Source organism: Salmo salar, chromosome 08, assembly GCF_965601325.2.
Source record: "Salmo salar chromosome 08, fSalSal1, whole genome shotgun sequence".
NCBI lineage: Eukaryota > Metazoa > Chordata > Actinopteri > Salmoniformes > Salmonidae > Salmo > Salmo salar.
In genome coordinates, this window is record NC_138298.1 from 22107926 (window position 1) to 22128420 (window position 20495).

The following is a 20495-nucleotide window of genomic DNA, read 5'->3' on the forward strand; positions in this document are numbered from 1 at the left end:
ATCTGCTGTGTGTATGAACTTGACACATGCGTCACGATGACAGCATAGCAGCAGACAGGAAACTGACGAGGCGAGATAACTGAACTGACACCCTTTTTCCTCCAATGAATATCCATCCTTCACTCAGGCTCTCAATGGCAAATTCCGCCCGGCGATTGGGAATGTCTTGAAACAAGTGTGTGAGGAGCGAGGATCAGCGTCACCGCCTTCATGTGTTAGCTAGCTGTCGCGATGTTGTATAATGGAGTTTGAATGTTCTGTTTCCCACATCAAATGTGTACTGTGGTTTTACGCAACACTTGTTGCACAGCTGGAGACCCCTCATCCCCCATTTAAGCATTGCTCCACTAAATTCACCCGTGGAGTGATATGTATGTATGTGTGCCCAATGCACATGAATCAAAGTCACTGCCTATGGAAGTGTCTAAACTCTTACTCAACCCTTCCCATCGTGTCATGCTATTGCTTCACTCTTACTTTGTAAATCACTGGTATTAATTTACTGTCAAGTCAACTCAATCAGTGTATGTTTATTGTGGGGGGTATTTTCTGTTTTTCCTCTCTTTCTCTCTCTCTCTCTCGCTCTATCTGTCTCTCTCACTATCTGTCTCTCATGCTCGCTCTCTCTCTGTCTCTTTCTCCTTCTCTCTCTCTATCTGTCTCTCTCTCTCTCTCTCTCATGCTTTCTCTCTCGCTCTCTCTATCTGTCTCTCACGCTCACTCTCTCTCTTGCTTTTTCTCCTTCTCTCTTTCTCCTTCTCTCCATCTCCCTACTTCCTTCCCTCTCAACGGGATTATCCATCGGTGACCCTTGACCTTTCGTTCCTCCTCCGGCCGCCCAGGAAGCACAAGCACAACTGCTACTGTGCCCAGGTGGTGTTGAGCGGGCTGAGGCAGCCAGTAGCCGTGGTGCACTGTGGGGACGGATCCCAGCGCCTCTTTGTCCTGGAGAAGGAGGGCTTCGTCCGGGTGCTGACCCATAACATGGAGCTGCTGAAAGAGCCTTTCCTGGACATCCACAAGCTGGTGCAGACCGGACTCAAGGTCAGTGAGGAACACAATACACATCCCTAATGACACCCTATTCCCTACATAGTGCACTACTTTTGACCAGGACCCATAGGGGCACCTGAAGACTGCTCCGAACTCTAATTCACATATAAGCGATGGTACTTGGTCGCCCCGTGTCTTCCCAATATAAACGCACCGTAACACCAGTTTTAACACCAAAACGGTTAACTATCAATGTAGGGAGCGGACACAGAGGGAGAGACACACTTAAGTGGTTTTATTTCTGTGTTGCAAACACTGAGGAGAGGGAGAGAGAGTGGAACACAGTCTTGGACACTCCTCAAACATTGAGGAGAGGGAGAGAGAGTGGAACACAGTCTTGGACATTCCTCAAACATTGAGGAGAGGGAGAGAGACTGGAACACAGTCTTGGACACTCCTCAAACATTGAGGAGAGGGAGAGAGAGTGAAACACAGTCTTGGACACTCCTCAAACATTTCTACTTCTAAGACCTACCTCTCTTGTCTGATAATTCCGACCAACCAAGACCCTTCCTTCCAGACTTAACCCCCCCCCCCCCTGGAGTCTGCTTGTTAGTCTAACACTTCATTAAACAATTAAACAAAACCATCAGCTATTTATTAATTGTCCCAACACGGCTAACTCACACGTTGTTATCTTTCAATGAGCTTAGCACACACGTTGAGAACATTGCTAATGTGCTGCTAATTTGTATAAGGTGGATAAATGGCTTTTTAAGTGTTACTCTGTACTCTCCCCCACCAAGCTGTTTCCGTATAGGTTAGCACTGTACAATCCCACAAGATGAAAAACGATCAGACTAAGACGTCACTGGCCAATACTTTATTTTGATAAATTGTGTCGTATGATATGATTTCACACAGCAATAGCCCCTCTCACAACAGTGGAAGACCAGCTGTATCTGTCTTTTAGTGGTCAAGCCTGTCTGCACCATCTCTCTCTCTCTCTCTCTCTCTCTCTCTCTCTCTCTCTATTCCCTCGCTCTCTCTCCCTCCCTCCCTCACTCTCTCTTTCCCTCTCCACCCTCGGTTGCTAAAGAAACATCTGGTGTCTGTCGAGACCGTTCTTCTAACGAGGGGTCTAAGGAGATGAACTGTGTTCACAGTGCACAAACACACACACACGAGAAGTACTCGTCACCCGTCCCTCTCCGCTGCAGTTTCCCCGAGACAGGAAACCATTGGCATGTCTGGTACTTCTGAAAAGAATTAGCACCTATCTGACATTTACTCACTCAGTCTGGTCTGCTCTGACCTCCCATCATCATGGAAATCTAACTTCCAGAGAACAGGGGAGGAGAAGAGGAGAGAGGGGCCTGGAGATGGGGCTCGGGTTGGCTGGCCTCCCCCTGAAAGATATGTTATACTGCCGTTTGGTTTGGAACCTTCTCCGAGAGAAGAGGAGCAGCACACCCACTAGAGCGAATCAAGAAGAAATACAATCATCACCGCCCGCCCGCCCGCCCGCCTACTCCTCCGTAGCTTTGTGTTGGAAGAGCCTCTGGGCAACAGTTGAATAGGAAGTCATCTTTTTTTTCATCGACGTCGTCTTGGAAGCCGGGGAGAGGATTGGTGTAGTGGAGCGGTATTCCATGTAGGCATCATTTCAACCTCAGTAGTGTGTGCACCATAGACATGCAGCGTCAGTGTCACGTCCTGACCAGGTTGTTTGTTTATAGTGTATTGTTTGTTTGGCTAAGTTTCACAATATAATAAAGATGGGGAACGATACGCACGCTGCGCCTTGGTCCGTTTCTACACACAATCGTGACAGAATCTCCCACCTCAACTGGACCAAGCAGCGTGCCCGGGAGGAGATGGCATCTTGGTCTTTGGAGGAGGTTGAGGAGAGAATAGCTTGGACTTGGAAGGAAGTATTGGAGAGATAAGAAAGCTTGCCGGGGAAGCAGGTGGAGGCGGCGAGAGAGGAACGACGACGGACCGGGAGTTCCGGCTCCACGTTCGAAGCGTCCAGTGATGATCCATGGCACGAAGCCTCCAGTGATGATCCATGGCCCGGAGCCTGTTGAGATGATCCATGGCACGAAGCCTCCAGTGATAATCCATGGCCCGGAGCCTACAGTGATGATCCAAGGCACGAAGCCTCCAGTGATGATCCATGGCGCAGAGCCTGTACTGATGATCCATGGCACGGAGCCTGCAGCGACGGTCCCCAGTCCGGAGCCTCTGGCGACGGTCGGCAATTTAGAGCCTCCGGCGACGATCTACGGTCCGGTTCCAAAGTGGGGGGAGCTCCAAGCGGAGAGGGTTCTTCGTCCTGCACCAGAGCTGCACCAGCACTAGACACCCCCCCTAACCCTCCCTCTTGGTTTCAGGTTATGCGGCCGGAGTCCGCTCCTTGGGGGGGGGGGGGGGGTGTTACTGTTACGTCCTGATCATAGTGTGCTCTTATTTTCTATAGTAGAGTAGGTCAGGGCGTGACTGGGGTTTTTTATGTAGTTTAATTTTTCTATGTTGTGTTCTAGTTTAGTTTTTATGTTGGGGTTTTTGTATGATTCCCAATTAGAGGCAGCTGGTCATCGTTGTCTCTAATTGGGGATCATATTTAAGTAGTTGTTTTTCCCACTTGGTTTTGTGGGAGATTATTTTGAGTTAGTGCATGTTGCACCTCTGTCGTCACGGTTTGTTGTTTGTTTATAGTTTATTGTTTGTTTGGCAAAGTTTCACAATATAATAAATATGAGGAACGATACGCACGCTGCGCCTTGGTCCGTTCCTACACACAATCGTGACAGTCAGGTCCAGTGCCAGTAGTTGGAAACATCTTTATAGCTGTGTAGGATTGTTAAGCTTTTGAAATGGCCTATAATTTACCATGTAATTTCAGGTTCAGTTTCAATTTCTCACCTGCTAGGACCTGTTAATGCTATCGTAGCTCTTACCAGCTCTTACCACATAACTTTACATGGAGACATCCACGTCTGCCACTGACGGTTAGCTATGTGTCACAGACAGGTTTGGGGTCAATTCCATTTAAATTCTAGACAATTCAGGAAGTACACTGACATACCAATTCTCTTCAACACTTTTCAATGAAGAACATTTGGAAATGGAATTGGAATTCGTTTTTTGGAATTGACCCCAGCCCTGCTCACAGACAGTTACATCTAGCGCTGTCTCCGAGAAGGAGTACTGATCTCAGATCATCTTTCCCCCTGTCCATGTAATCAAAGTCATTGTGTGAGCTAAAAGGCAACTCTTAATACATATGGCCCCTGATGATGTTTATCCGTATCCAAGGCGATAGCTGTAGTTCTTGAATTTGAGAGTGAACTGATAGTGTCCAGAGATAGGGAAATGGGGAAGAGGAGGAGGAGGGGGCACACTTTTTGGACAGGAAGTTTATCTATCACGCATGCCTCCCACTGTTCCTTTAGAAAGAGGACAGCGGAGATTACAGGGAGTGAAGCGGACCCTAGCGAATGGACATGCCAACAGGCCCACAGGGAGCCCAGGACGACCCTCCTGCTGTCTTATCATCATTAAACCTAACTGCTAGCGGATAAAACAATCATTATGACAATTAGAGAGTGGCTTGAGACCCGGCAGGCCGGCCGGTAGGCCCCCCCAGAGTCCTATTCTGTGATGTTGGCTGTTGGCTGCTACAAGACTCTGGCCGCACGGGGCCCCCAGCACCAGGGGACCAGGGGGGCTTCCAGAGGGGGCTACCAGGGGGGGCTGAGGTGTTTACTCACTGCATCAACAGGACATAGTTCCCTCTATACAGATAGAACACCCAGGAGCCTCAGGGGAAGTGGGAGATGAGAAGGGGGGGCTGGAGTGAGACTCACTGAGAGGGGAAGATAAGGGTTTATCATTGCCCTGACTCCCCTAGCTACCACATGCTTTGATTGTAATGTTCTGTGGTTCCTTCTGCCGGCCCGGCCGATTCCCCCCCCCCGTGACAATTAAGATGACCCGCTCAGACACAATGCTGCCGAAGGGAGGGAGCAATGGAGGCTCTCCTTCTCCTCTCTTCATTGCACCGTGGGTGTTCCCTGACACCCAATCTCCCCTTCCCCTCCTGTCGTTACTTGATTGTGTGTGTGTAACGCACTTGCTGGCGTCCTCTTCCCGGTAGGAAGCCTGCTAATTCCCTGTCACCCCTTCTCCCACACACAGTGTCCTCTCTCAAACTTTCCCTGTTTGACATTGTTTCTGTCCATCTGTCCCGGAGGTGTCACAGTCACCATCCTCCAAGCCCATTGCATCAGATACTCTCATCTCTAACAACTGATTGACTGATTATATTTCCCAGCTGCTTGGTGATTAAACGGAGGCTTGCGCCACCACTGCCAGGCTGTAGCTCAGATGTGGTGAAGGCGGCTCAGCGGCTCGGGGGCACGGTGGAAACCGTGTGGCACAGTCCTGATCAGGGCGCTGTTTTTCGACTCGTCACTACCAACTGTACCACACGGCATGTTCAGCACGTCTCAGCTCAGTACCAACACCTGATAGTGTCATGCTGACTATAAAGCCATCACGGCGCGTTAACTGAGGTGCTCAGCCAGTTAACTTGTTTTGGGTGTTCTGTTTCAAGCGGGAACCACTTCCAGATGCTGTTGAACGAGAGAGAACGCAGCCCAACATCCATACTTAATCTCCCTGTATCCAGCGGTGGCTGACAATATGCTGGCTTTGATTTCATTCATGGTGACACATTGCCTATGTACAAATAGAGCGACACCGTTGTTGGTTGCTTACATCAGCCAGCCTCAAAGGCAATGGGGCGAAAGCGGTTTGGAATGAAGACATCTGCTTTGAGCAGTGTGGGTTCGCCTAACACTCTTATTGAAGTGTGTTAGCCTGTGTGACAGGGCTAGAGGCGGGGACGCGCAATAAAATATATTCACTGTGAGACAAATATCTCATGCTGTGTTCTTGTGCTCTGTCACACTGCATCTACAGCTGTTGGGCTAACTCAGCCAGAGAGAGTAGAGGTTCCTCTCAGACTGTCAGGCTAACTCAGCCAGAGAGAGTAGAGGTTCCTCTCAGACTGTCAGGCTAACTCAGCCAGAGAGAGTAGAGGTTCCTCTCAGACTGTCAGGCTAACTCAGCCAGAGAGAGTAGAGGTTCCTCTCAGACTGTCGGGCTAACTCAGCCAGAGAGAGTAGAGGTTCCTCTCAGACTGTCGGGCTAACTCAGCCAGAGAGAGGTTCCTCTCAGACTGTCGGGCTAACTCAACCAGAGAGAGTAGAGGTTCCTCTCAGACTGTCAGGCTAACTCAGCCAGAGAGAGTAGAGGTTCCTCTCAGACTGTCGGGCTAACTCAGCCAGAGAGAGTAGAGGTTCCTCTCAGACTGTCGGGCTAACTCAGCCAGAGAGAGCAGAGGTTCCTCTCAGACTGTCGGGCTAACTCAGCCAGAGAGAGCAGAGGTTCCTCTCAGACTGTCAGGCTAACTCAGCCAGAGAGAGCAGAGGTTCCTCTCAGACTGTCAGGCTAACTCAGCCAGAGAGAGCAGAGGTTCCTCTCAGACTGTCAGTCTAACTCAGCCAGAGAGAGTAGAGGTTCCTCTCAGACTGTCAGGCTAACTCAACCAGAGAGAGCAGTGGTTCCTCTCAGACTGTCGGAGATAAGTGCCCTGCGGATGATAAATTAGCTCTTACTCCTACTGTTGACTCCATCTGAGAACTGAAGTGCTGAAGCTGAAGGGGGGGGTAGCAGCAATGTTAATCATACTATTATCCTATTTATGTGATGGGAAGAGGAACATACGCTGGAATACATCAAGAGAAAGTTCAGTGAAAGTCATAGTTTATCAAGATGGAGTCGTAGACCCAAGACATTACTCTGTTGGCTGACTTGTCGTGTGATACAGGAAATTGCCTGGCTGCTTCCTCCATTATAAAAGTGGTTTTGCATCCAATCTGATTGGGCTGGGTGGTTTGGTCTCTTTAGTTTTTTCTCCTCTCTCCCTTCGTTATGAGACTGAGTGATCTCTGGTCTAAGCTCCGACCTTGTCATAGGATTAATGTGTGTTAACAGGTGGGGTGGGGGGGGGTTGACTTGGCTCCCTGGTTTCATTGTGCTGGAGTAACCAGGGGGAGGTGGGGGGCTGAAAAGAGTGTGAACATTTCAGATTGCCTTTGAGGTAAAAGGGACTGCATTGTTTTTCTCCAATCAGCTCTCCTCGTGGTGGAATGTATTTTTGTGGGGATTGCCAGAGCCAATGAGGATCAAAAGGCGCTGGGCTAACAATGCAGGGAGCCAAACCATGCATCATGGAACAGAAAGGCAGCTGCCTGGCGGGATTGGAAACGGTAGCCACTCACTATGCTCCACTCCCTGCTCCGGCTCCCGTTCCACAGCTCTATGGAATGCTGCTGATGTTCTGGTGAGAACTCCAACTCTGCCTCGCCTGGCTCTTGACACCAAAAAAATGTTAAAAACGGAAGAATAAAGTCCGGCCTACGCTGTGAATCTGGAGGCAGGTGTTGGTGGAGCATCAACAGACAGACAGACAGGCACAGCCCCATGAGATTCCACCAGAACCCACTACCACACTGGGAGGAAGAATGATGGTGGTTGTAAAAAAAGGAGGGAGAAGGAGAAGAGCGGTTTAAGGAGAAAAGGAGGGAAGCTTGTTTTCAAGTCAAGGCGATGAAGTGATTTGTGGAGGGCCTGACAGAAGTGTCACAATGACATCATCGATGGCCATTGTCCCCCCCGCTACTAGGCTTTGTTCTCCCATGACCACAAACGGGGTGGTCAGAGGACATGTGGGAGGAGCTATAGGAGGATGGGCTCATTGTACTGGCTGGAATGGAATTAATGGAACGGTATCAAACAGATATCTCAACTGGAACTAATACTCAACACACGAACACTTCCAATGAGCTCTTTTGTCGCAGAGCTGCCTACTTACGTTGTCATCAATATGTCTGCTGTAGCTTTGGCAGTCATTTGATAGCGATCCAATGTATTTTTTTCTCTTCTCCTAATCAGGAGTTAAGATTGAATGGCACCCTATTCCCTATAGGGCTTGGGCCAAAAGTAGTCCGCTATGTAGGGAATAGGGTGCCATTTGGAACTCAGCCCTAGTTCCAAGTGTTTGTTTCTTATGACCTGGTGTTAGCTCTGCTGCCGTCCGTATGCCTTCTGGTTATGACGAGCAGTCATTAGCGAGAGAGCTAATATTTCAGCCCATTTACCGCTGCTGTGTTTTAGTGGTCTTTTAGCTGAAGATCAAACGGCTCCTTCCTTTTGGAATTATTGTCTTGACCCGCTCCTTCCCAGTGTTTATGTGGGGAATTCGGGTCACTGCAACCCAAATCTGACATATGGGTCAATAATTTTAAGTTGAGGGACGGGAATGGTTGTCTGTGGCAAACTGGAATCATCTCCCACTCATTACTGTCAATGTGCAGTTGATTGGACTCACTACCAACCCCACATAAATCCTGTTATTTTGAGCAACACGGAATTTACATTGAGTAGTTCTCATAAATTCTCGTTGAGAGGAACTCTCTTTATTCGTCAACGTTCACATTTTTTTTATCTTAACGGCGGTATTGAAAGGACCCCGGTGTCTGATCACTGTAGGCCTAGCTCGTACTTAACAGGGCTGACGACACGGACACTTCCATCACATTCCCATTGGAATGTTTGACTGGGTTCTGCCCTTCGCCGTCCAAACAGTTTCTGGGGGATCCAGTACACTTGAACCAATTTATGATCTGTGTTGCTTGGCCTGTGACCCGGGACTACACCTCTGCTAATGCCTCCACACTGTAGGCCCAACACAAAGGCCAGACCTCCTCGCTCTCTTTGCCTAAATTCCCTTTTAAATATTTTGAGAGGGAATTCCAAGAGGTTGACGCAGGCAGATCGGCATTGATTCTGGCTGATGTTGATGCTGCTGCTGGTTCGCCTCCTTCAGTGAGGTAGCCGTTCTAGGGGGGTTTGAGGTCGATTTTTTTGCTTCCACGCCAGCCAGCATCAATGCTTCTGTTATTAAGGGAGGAATGGGGCTTGAGCTGTTTTGGAGAGGGGGGGACAACAACATACGGCCAAAAATGTAAGGGGGCACGTTTTAAACATTGTTAACACCTAAGCCTGGCATTCTGTTCATTCTTTTGTTAAGAGAGGGAGAGAGAGAAACACAAAGACCTGATTGCATTGCCTAGGGACTGAAACGCTATAGCTGCTTATTACAGCTAACTATGATGGGAGGACCACCAGAGTTGTGACTGATGTAGCTGCCTCCGGGGTGAGACAAAGGTTTACGTATTACACAAGCAATTTAGATGGTTTCTAAACATGTTGCCAAGACACTGGGTGCTGGCAGCCCTGTCCTTGTTTAGGTTCTCTTTCTCTCTCTCTCTCTCTTCCCCCCTCCATCTCTATCCGCAAATTTTGCATGGTGCGGGGGGTGGGTGGGTGGGGGAGAAAAAGGACTGAAGGACTCTGCACTTTTGTGTTCTCTATGAACTACGAGTGAGCTAATAAATTCTTTCAGCCACTCAGCATAGCATTCACGGATATCCCCCAAAGATTACACACACAAATCACCGGACAATGGAGGCCGCCGGGATGGCCTGGGCGTCGCAGGGGCCCCGAGGACAAGCTGGAGAGAGAGAGAGAGCGAGAGAGGGCTGGGGTGGGGTGGACTGGAGGGGGATCGAGGGGGAGCACTGGCTGGAGTCAAATGTTTTATAATGGTTTGTAATGCAGTAGTCAATGAGGGCGGTAGTGGAGGTACGGTATGTGGGGAGGACAGAAGAGGGGGATTCGGTTGGGTGGGGTGGGCACTGGGTATCAAGATGGAAGGAGACAGAGAGAGAGAGAAGGAAATATAGTGAGAAAAGTAGAGAGAACGAGACAAGGTGGAGGGTGATTGGCTGTGGGTTATGGGTTGGCTTTGACTTTAGTTACTATCAGCACAAGCAGCAGAAAGAAAGAAAGAAAGAAAGAAAGAAAGAAAGAAAGAAAGAAAGAAAGAAAGAAAGAAAGAAAGAAAGAAAGAAAGAAAGAAAGAAAGAAAGAATGAAAGAAAAAGTAGGGACATAATTAACTTGTTGGTCCTTTGTGTTTGTCCTCTGACTGCAGGCAGGAGATGAAAGGGGTTTGCTGGGTCTCACATTCCACCCCAATTACAAGAAGAACGGCAAGCTGTATGTCTCCTACACCACCAACCAGGAGCGCTGGGCCATCGGACCGCACGACCACATTCTGCGCGTGGTCGAGTACACCGTCTCCAGGTAACTAGTGGAGAAACCCATGCCAAACATTTACCATTTACGGTTCAACCACTGATAATACAGAAACGTCCTGCGTGTGGTCGAGTACACCGTCTCCAGGTAAAATCTGTGAAATTACATTGAACCAAAGTTGAATAAACGTTGAATTGACATCTATGTCCTGTGGGCACCGTCTCCAGGTAAAATGGGAGAAACCAAACCAAACCACCCCCTAGATACATTCATTGACCACACATGGTTCAACCAATGATGCTGCAGAAACAAGCAAAGCCTAAATAAGATGGATTCCCAAGATAAATGTTTGCAGGTATAAAGAAAGGCTGGGAATTGCCAGGGACCTCACGATACGATATTATCATGATACTTAGGTGCCGATATGATATGTATTGCGATTCTCACTATTCTATGTGTATTGCGATTCGCACTGTTATTTTATTGCAATGTTATTCGATGTTTCAAACATATTGCTCACAATATGTCTGCTGCAGAGGGACAAGCGAGAGCCATGAGAAAACAAGTTTTGATCAGTCATGGAAATAGAAGTGCTGAAAACATATTGGCTCCCTATTTTAAAAAGAAGATGGAGAACAAGCTATGAGGGAAAAATCCTGGAGTTTTGGAGCAGTTACAGCCAACTAGTGCACAAATAATATTGCAATATTGCCAAAACAATACGATATATCGTCAAAAATAATATCCCGATATGTAACATAACAATTTTGTCCCCATCACTAGTATAAAGTACAGTTGATGAACAGGAAATGTTTATTTTCTAGTGAGTTTTGAATGCAGCCGGCGTCGGCTTGCTGCCAAGTCAAGTCCCGCACCGTGAAACGTGTTTTCTGACGGCGACAGCTTTTTCTTTTATTGAAAACTGTAATGGCGGCGTATAATTCTACAACGCCGCTAATGACAACATGTAGATGTTTGTGGCTTTGCTGGTGATATACCAGAGCTCCGTTGCACAACAAGCCGTGATTAACAACACAAACTTCTCGTAACTATACTTGTTAAAGTATTACGTTTTTATTATCATAATCACTATATGGTTGTATGGCTCGGTTTAAAGACTTCATTTTTCAAACTGTTATAATCTTGGAGGTGGTGGCGTTTTGAGGAGAAGCCATGGCGTTGGTGTTTGTATGTCACTCAGTGTGAAATAGTCAATCTCTTCCTGGCAGAGCAACGACCCTGAAGGAACAAAATAAGAAACTCTCTGTCTAAATACCCTGCCCAAAATAACACATCATTAAACATTTTGTGGCTGTTAATATGAAGCCAAATCTTTTCTCTGGACTTGGAAAGTCATCACTTTATGGGTTTGAGTTACAGCTTTGAGTTGAGATTCACCCCAACATCGTAATAACGTCCTAACTCTGAGCTTTAATGAAGCGTCAAATCCAAAACCCAATGTCTCCAGACAACAAGCTCATCAAACACTCTTCTCGTTGGTGTGTTGTCAGTGAGTTAGCTTGTTTTTACATGTCAGCATTTTCTCCTGCAGTGGTATCATCTTACTCACGTACAGAATTGCTCTTTTTCCATCCATTACATGAGCACCTCTCTGTTTAATCAGGACATCCTTTAAATATACGTTCTTTACCTTTTGTCTCAATATGTGTAGTAGGCCCCAATAGTGTCAACATATGTTTAGGGCTCATTTTGGTTAATGCAGGGGTGTGTTAGGGCTGGGTTGGAGAAAAAGCATGCACACACTATCCACCCTTGGTATGTAATGTATTGAAACGTCACGCCAGCCTCTGACAATACACTCTAGGTTCCTCTCATAGAGATACAAAACAATACACTCTAGGTTCCTCTCATAGAGATATAAAACAATACACTCTAGGTTCCTCTCATAGAGATATAAAACAATACACTCTAGGTTCCTCTCATAGAGATAAAAAACAATGCATTTGATCGAACGCTTTTCAATTTAATTTTGTTGATCAGGAAAAACCCGAACATGGTGGACAGTAGGACCATGCGGATGCTGATAGAAGTGGCAGAGCTGCACAGGAAGCACCTGGGAGGACAGCTGCTGTTTGGCCCTGACGGCCTGCTGCACATCGTCCTGGGAGACGGCATGATCACCCTGGACGACATGGAGGAGATGGACGGCCTCAGGTGAGACCCAGGGGTCAGGGGGTCAAAGGTCAAGGGCAATGTGTAGGCTATTATGGGATTAGTCTGTGGGGATCATTCTGTCAGAATCTTTAGCATGTGTATCTTTCTATGGCCATCTTTCTATGGGTATCTTTCTATGGCCATCTTTCTATGGGTATCTTTCTATGGCCATCTTTCTATGGGTATCTTTCTATGGCCATCTTTCTATGGGCATCATTCTATGGCCATCTTTCTATGGGTATCTTTCTATGGGAATCTTTCTATGGGAATCTTTCTATAGCCATCTTTCTATGGGTATCTTTCTATGGGCATCTTTCTATGGGAATCTTTCTATAGCCATCTTTCTATGGGTATCTTTCTATGGGTATCTTTCTATGGGAATCTTTCTATAGCCATCTTTCTATGGGTATCTTTCTATGGGAATCTTTCTATGGGCATCTTTCTATGGCCATCTTTCTATTCGCATCTTTCTATGATTATCTTTCTATGGCCATCTTTCTATGGGTATCTGTCTATGGGAATCTTTCTATGGACATCTTTCTGTAGGCCATTTCCCCAAAACTTAAAGGACAGTAAGTCTTCTAACATTTGGCAAGATGAAGCAATATGGAAGCAGTAAACCAAGACAGTAGCTACAGTTTTTCCACCTCCACCACTTTCCTCCCACCTAACCAGTTGTCCTTTCTTGTGTGTGCTGTCTGCAGTGATTTCACAGGGTCTGTGTTGAGGGTGGACGTGGACACAGACTGCTGCACGGCTCCCTACTCCATACCCAGGAACAACCCCTACTTCAACAGCACCAACCAGCCACCAGAAATCTTTGCCCACGGATTGCATGACCCAGGCAGGTGAGTGAAATGCTCCATGGCCATGATGTACCTGATGTTACTTCACATACCTGATACCTGTACCCACCCAGAGAATACCACCAATACTTCACATACCTGATACCTGTACCCACCCAGAGAATACCACCAATACTTCACATACCTGATACCTGTACCCACCCAGAGAATACCACCAATACTTCACATACCTGATACCTGTACCCACCCAGAGAATACCACCAATACTTCACATACCTGATACCTGTACCCACCCAGAGAATACCACCAATACTTCACATACCTGATACCTGTACCCACCCAGAGAATACCACCAATACTTCGCATACCTGATACCTGTACCCACCCAGAGAATACCACCAATACTTCACATACCTGATACCTGTACCCACCCAGAGAATACCACCAATACTTCGCATACCTGATACCTGTACCCACCCAGAGAATACCACCAATACTTCACATACCTGATACCTGTACCCACCCAGAGAATACCACCAATACTTCACATACCTGATACCTGTACTCACCCAGAGAATCCCACCAATACTTCACATACCTGATACCTGTACCCACCCAGAGAATCCCCCCAATAATTCACTATGGTGTGTGTGTATCTTCTCATATATTAATATTAGTATATAGTATGTCGTTTTTTAATTGTGAGTGACAGTTCATTCTGAGTGACAGTTAATTGTGAGTGACTGTTGCACCTATTCCTTTGTAGTGTGTATCTTCTCAACCATGGACATGATCAGATCACTCCGTGTGTTACTGCCTCGGTTGTTCTGTGTCTTCACATGGTAAAAGGTTGATCATGGATTGACTGTACTAGGCTATGAGCTTCATTAGAACGTGTTCATCAATCTTACTGAGTTGTAGCTGGGTGTGTGTGAGATATGCAGCTATTGATTTACTGTACCCCCGTTGCATGCCACCGTTTTATCATGTGGCACGACCACCCCAAGGTGATCGTTGATGCTCAGGGAGTGACGCATCATCGCAGATGGACAGTGCCATGACGTTCCAATGTTTTTCCCACTTATCCGTTCATTCCTGCCTTTCCCCAGGTGTGCCGTGGACCGGCATCATACGGATAACAACGGGAGTCTGTTGATCCTGTGCACGGACGCCAGCGGCAGGAACGCGTCAGCAGGGAGAATACTGGCGATCACTAAGGGGAAAGACTACGGTGAGTTCCTTCTTCTAATGGTTTTCCCTAACAGCACTGAGGATGTGTCCCAAATGGCACCCTATTCCCTACATAGTGCACTACTTCAGAGCAGAGTGCACGAGCCCCGGTTAAAAGTAGTGCACTTTATAGTGGGCAGGCTGCCATTTGGGACCTTTAGGAGCCTGAGAGTGCCCTTTAGGAGTCTGTCTGGAATACATCAATGGGACATTAATGTTGCTTGTTATGAAAATAGCTCTGTCTGCCTTACAGTCTCATGTCATGTCCTCTCTCACCTTGGGAAAGTGTGGAAGAATCTGATGGAATTCCTCACAAATGACCTTTTTGGATAACCTTTCATTTTACTGTGTGTTCTGCACGAGAAAAACGATGTCTGTTCTTTTGGAATACAACTGGATTCCTTCCTATTGTGAGAATGCGGTATTTGGTCAGCCTCCAACTTGTTCAGTACACAGTGTATCTGAGTAAAAAAATAGTTATTGTACAGGTATCAGAAGTTATTGTGATCCACAAACGATTCGTCCTCGCATATCGTTGCCAGGGGAATGTGAGTTTGTGTCCATGAATATGATTTATAGTTGTCAGCCACGATGAATATCTTGATGATGGGTTAGTATAGTTGAAAGCACTCTAAACAGAGCCATGAGGACCTGGGGTTCATATTCTCCTTGGTGCACGTCAAAAGAGCATAATCGACACCAGAACCCTCTTTCTAACACAATTAAGAAATTAGTGCTTTGGTTTGAATCATGTAGAGCTGTTTGTTTGATTCTAATAACCACACAATGAGTGCTATTTCAGCCACCCGCAAAACAACCCCCCCTAACCCCCTCCCCCCCAGCCCCTCAGCCTAGTTTAAAGCCCCCACCCATTCCATTGGCCACCTCTCACCCAGGACGACCAGTGATTGGGCCAAATTACCCCCGGCCCCGATTATACTATTGCCATGATGGAGGTGGAGTTCATTACCTATCTGATTACACCCTAATAGGGGCGAGAACTCCTCACATCATAATGTCCATTATTCCCATAATGACTACATAACGATTCATGTTGTCCCAAAAATACACAAAAACTCCATCATCAACCTCCTGCGCAATTTAGTACAACCATCACTTAATTTGTTCAGTTTCAACGTTAATGAAGAGGTATGGTGGCAGTTAAAGCCCTACATTGACATTACATTTTAATCCAGTTTAGCAAAGTTGTTTTTAACAAGGCAAGGCCTCAGTCACAGTAATTGAAACCACCCTCCACTACATACTAATGGACTCGTGACAGATGGCAGTAAACATGGATATCCTTTTCTCTTCCTACACCAACAGAGAAAACAGGACTCATTAGAGTGGGCATAAATCACACCCAGGTCTCAGGGAGTCACAGTCATTAGGCTAGGGTCTGACCATGGCAGCTCCAGGTCTCAGGGAGCCACAGTCATTAGGCTAGGGTCTGACCATGGCAGCTCCAGGTCTCAGGGAGTCACAGTCATTAGGCTAGGGTCTGACCATGGCAGCTCCAGGTCTCAGGGAGCCACAGTCATTAGGCTAGGGTCTGACCATGGCAGCTCCAGGTCTCAGGGAGTCACAGTCATTAGGCTAGGGTCTGACCATGGCAGCTCCAGGTCTCAGGGAGTCACAGTCATTAGGCTAGGGTCTGACCATGGCAACTCCAGGTCTCAGGGAGCCACAGTCATTAGGCTAGGGTCTGACCATGGCAGCTCCAGGTCTCAGGGAGTCACAGTCATTAGGCTAGGGTCTGACCATGGCAACTCCAGGTCTCAGGGAGCCACAGTCATTAGGCTAGGGTCTGACCATGGCAGCTCCAGGTCTCAGGGAGCCACAGTCATTAGGCTAGGGTCTGACCATGGCAGCTCCAGGTCTCAGGGAGTCACAGTCATTAGGCTAGGGTCTGACCATGGCAGCTCCAGGTCTCAGGGAGTCACAGTCATTAGGCTAGGGTCTGACCATGGCAGCTCCAGGTCTCAGGGAGTCACAGTCATTAGGCTAGGGTCTGACCATGGCAACTCCAGGTCTCAGGGAGCCACAGTCATTAGGCTAGGGTCTGACCATGGCAGCTCCAGCTCTCAGGGAGCCACAGTCATTAGGCTAGGGTCTGACCATGGCAGCTCCAGGTCTCAGGGAGCCACAGTCATTAGGCTAGGGTCTGACCATGGCAGCTCCAGGTCTCAGGGAGTCACAGTCATTAGGCTAGGGTCTGACCATGGCAGCTCCAGGTCTCAGGGAGCCACAGTCATTAGGCTAGGGTCTGACCATGGCAGCTCCAGGTCTCAGGGAGTCACAGTCATTAGGCTAGGGTCTGACCATGGCAGCTCCAGGTCTCAGGGAGCCACAGTCATTAGGCTAGGGTCTGACCATGGCAGCTCCAGCTCTCAGGGAGTCACAGTCATTAGGCTAGGGTCTGACCATGGCAGCTCCAGGTCTCAGGGAGTCACAGTCATTAGGCTAGGGTCTGACCATGGCAGCTCCAGGTCTCAGGGAGTCACAGTCATTAGGCTAGGGTCTGACCATGGCAGCTCCAGGTCTCAGGGAGTCACAGTCATTAGGCTAGGGTCTGACCATGGCAGCTCCAGGTGCAGAGTGAAGGTATGGTGCCATGTTTGCCACCACAGAGAATACTATTGTACACTCTTAGAAAAAAAGGTGCTATCTAGAACCAAAAAGGGTTCTTCGGCTGTCCTCAAAGGAGCACCCTTTGTAGAACCCCAAGAAGGGGTTCTACCTGGAATCGAAAAGGGTTCTCCTAAGGGGACAGCCACAGAACCCTTTTGGAACTTTTTTTCTATGACTGTAGGGAATAAACAGAGTGAAACTCCCTGCAATACCCATATTATATGTGTAATATCTAAGATGTAGCTAGTCATATTTTGGTCAAGCTGTCAAATGACAGCTATCTTAGGCTGAAAAAAATAACTTTTGACAAATGCTATATGTTCCAAAAGTTACTTTTTTGGGAGGGATACTCAAATTGACTTAAAATACCACAATCGTTCTGCATTTGTTTTTTGGAGCTTGTAGAGATCTAACTCTGTCTAAGTGTCATATGGCACTATATACTGTGTATAGTGCACTATATGTATAGTGCACTACTTTTGACCAGAGCTCTATGGGCCTTGGTTAAAGAATAGTGCACTTTAAAGACAATGGGGTGCAATTTGGGACACAGCCTCTGTAATTACACTGATCTGAGGCCTGTGTATCTGTATTTATGTAGAGAACGAGGCGTCCATCTTAATGATACTGATCTGAGGCCTGTACCTGTGTGTTTCTGTGGAGAACGAGTCGTCCATCTTAATGATACTGATCTGAGGCCTGTGTATCTGTGTGTTTCTGTAGAGAACGAGGCATCCATCTTAATGATACTGATCTGAGGCCTGTGTATCTGTGTGTTTCTGTAGAGAACGAGGCATCCATCTTAATGATACTGATCTGAGGCCTGTGTATCTGTGTGTTTCTGTAGAGAACGAGGCGTCCATCTTTGACCTGGCGACCAGTGGAGGAGCAGCACCTGTGGGAGGGTTCATCTACAGAGGCTGTCAGTCCAGAAGGCTCTACGGGAGCTATGTGTTCGGAGACAAGAACGGGTAAGTTTATAAGTTCTAAATATTATAACAGGGTTTTTATTTATCGTCAAATGATCTAGATTAAATGTGTAGCTAGTTTGAATCAAACGTCATTGTTTTCTCATTTGGAACATTCTCAAACGGTTCTAGTGTTCATTGACTTTGGATTGAACAAACACAAACAGCTGTGTTCAGTAACCCAACTTTGCTATGGTGAACGTAACTCTGAGGTAAACACTATGCCAATTGACGTCCATCCCCTGATTCTGTCCATGGTCACCGTGCCAACATAAACCCAGTGTTCCATCCACGTTGGGGGGAAAACATTACTATCACATTACTGACACTACTACTGCTCAGGCTCATTCACTGTAAATGGAGACGTGATTTCCTGCCCCGGTTGGTTGGTCCGTTTGGCTACGGCCTCGTGTTGTTCACACGTCTCATTGGTTGATAATTAATCTTCCTCTCTTGCTGAAGTCAAACCTCGCCTCTTGAATAAACAAAGGAAATAAAGACTCTGAAGGAAGTACGCTATTGAGACATCATGGCAATGTGTTTGGAAAAATGACTCGCAGCCACTTAGTCTCATTTCAGTTTTTGAGGGGCACGTTGTTGTGAAAGGGCGAGGAGGATTTTGGCATCATGTTTATTTGGAAACCAAAAGACTTCATGCACACTAAGGCACTGAAACACAAGACTGTTGTGCTGTGACCTGGAAGGAAACAATGTGCCGTTTTTGCTGACCCCTGACCTGTGCTTAATGCTAGCATTACTGTAACAGTGTGCTGATGTTGTGCTGTGTTTTTGTGTGTGTGCGTATGTGTGCGTTTCAGGAACCTGCGGATCCTCCAGAAGGGCTCAGCGGCGGCGAGGGACCAGTGGCAGGAAAAAGCTCTGTGTCTGGGGACCAGCAGCTCCTGTGGCTCCGCTCTGGTGGGACATATCCTGGGCTTCGGAGAGGACCAACTAGGTCAGTAGAACCAGCACAAAGGCTGTTTCCAAAATGGTACCCTATTCCCAATATAGTGCAGTCCTTTTTGACCAGAGCACTATGGGCCCTTGTTGAAAGTAGTGCACTAAATAGGGAATAGAGTGCCATTTGGGATTTAACCCAACTCTCTCTAGTCTAAAGACTGGCCCCTACATGTATAGCCACATTATTATATGGCATTTTCTGTGTGTTTCTGGGTGTCTCTCTACATCTGAGCTGATGTTATGAGTGAAAGCTTTTGTCAACAAAGGGTCTGGATGCAGTAGATAGATTGCAGAGTGTCAAGCCATCCTGAAATCCGTGTTTACACCCAATGACAGATTGTCAAAACTGTGGAAAACTCTAGTTCAGAATCATTGGGGCATTGTATATGGAACAATGGTACATGTATTTACATAGTACATCCCTGGAGTGAGATGTCAATGTTCAACATGTTTCCACTCGGTTGGGTTTAGAAACAAGACGGCTCCAATTGAGTTTCCGAGATTAGGAAGTGAGGGGAAAAACGTCGGCGGAGTCTCAAATTCAAGCCGTTATTCGAGTGATATTCATGATATTGGACCAGAAAACCAACAGAGGTCACACACGCTGTGTGAGGGAAACTAATACCTCCATCCCTTCCCGCCGTGTCACCTTTCCTCCATGGCACGTTCCAGCAGCAGGATATTAAAGTCTCCCTGCTTCCTGAAGGATTATATGGTCATTTCCATACGATAGCACCAGGCCTCAAAGAGCCTACTGATATGACATGTAGTTGGCCACCTGGTGATGAATGTTTCTGGTCTGTGTTATTGTTTACCAGCCTGCCAGTCATACCATCTTAGGTGAGGTTAGGTTCGCTACATCAACAAACCCACTGAACCCAATTCATTGTATCCCCGTTTGACAAAAGGACTCACTGTGAGCTCATGTTTTGCAGAAAACTAATTATCCATATTGGCATACAGCGGGCACACAGGGTTAACCATGGGACTTGCCAGTATCTTGGCGTGGTGTTAGTTCAAGATTTTTGCTTTTGTTCATGATTTGTAAATGGGGCGGGGGTAGGCGAATGGTGGAGGGCTGTGCTGAGCTGGGCTGGCTTCCCACAACAGGGCCCCATTGACACATGTTTACAATTTGTCCTCTTATGGAGCCGTGTTGTGGGCTTGCTCCTCATTAAATGACTCGCCTGGTTCCAGTCAGGAGTATTCAGTTGTCCCGTGATACTCACTCTCTCCCAAGTCCCATGGCAAGTGCAGCGCTGCAGGGACCCTGAGCAGGGCCTCTTCTCTTCTCTCTGTTTCTCTCTCAATTTCAATATCAATTTAACGGGTCTATTGGCATGGGAAACATACAGTTGAATTTGGAAGTTTGCATACACTTATGTTGGAGCCATTAAAACTTGTTTTTCAACCACGCCACAAATTTCTTGTTAGCAAACTATAGTTTTGGCAAGTCGGTTAGAACATCTACTTTGTGCATGACACAAGTTATTTTCCCA

General features: G+C 47.1%; 1 protein-coding gene across 1 annotated transcript in view; it reads left to right on the plus strand.

Moving 5' to 3' along the window:
• Positions 1–20495, plus strand: part of LOC106610218 (hedgehog-interacting protein) — a 45048-nt gene that overhangs the window by 12437 nt on the left and 12116 nt on the right. The window contains exons 4-10 of the mRNA XM_045722765.2: positions 843–1044; positions 10123–10274; positions 12228–12401; positions 13106–13249; positions 14317–14438; positions 17916–18039; positions 18855–18991. Coding sequence (XP_045578721.1) covers positions 843–1044; positions 10123–10274; positions 12228–12401; positions 13106–13249; positions 14317–14438; positions 17916–18039; positions 18855–18991 — 1055 coding nt within the window. The remainder of the gene's footprint in view (positions 1–842; positions 1045–10122; positions 10275–12227; positions 12402–13105; positions 13250–14316; positions 14439–17915; positions 18040–18854; positions 18992–20495) is intronic.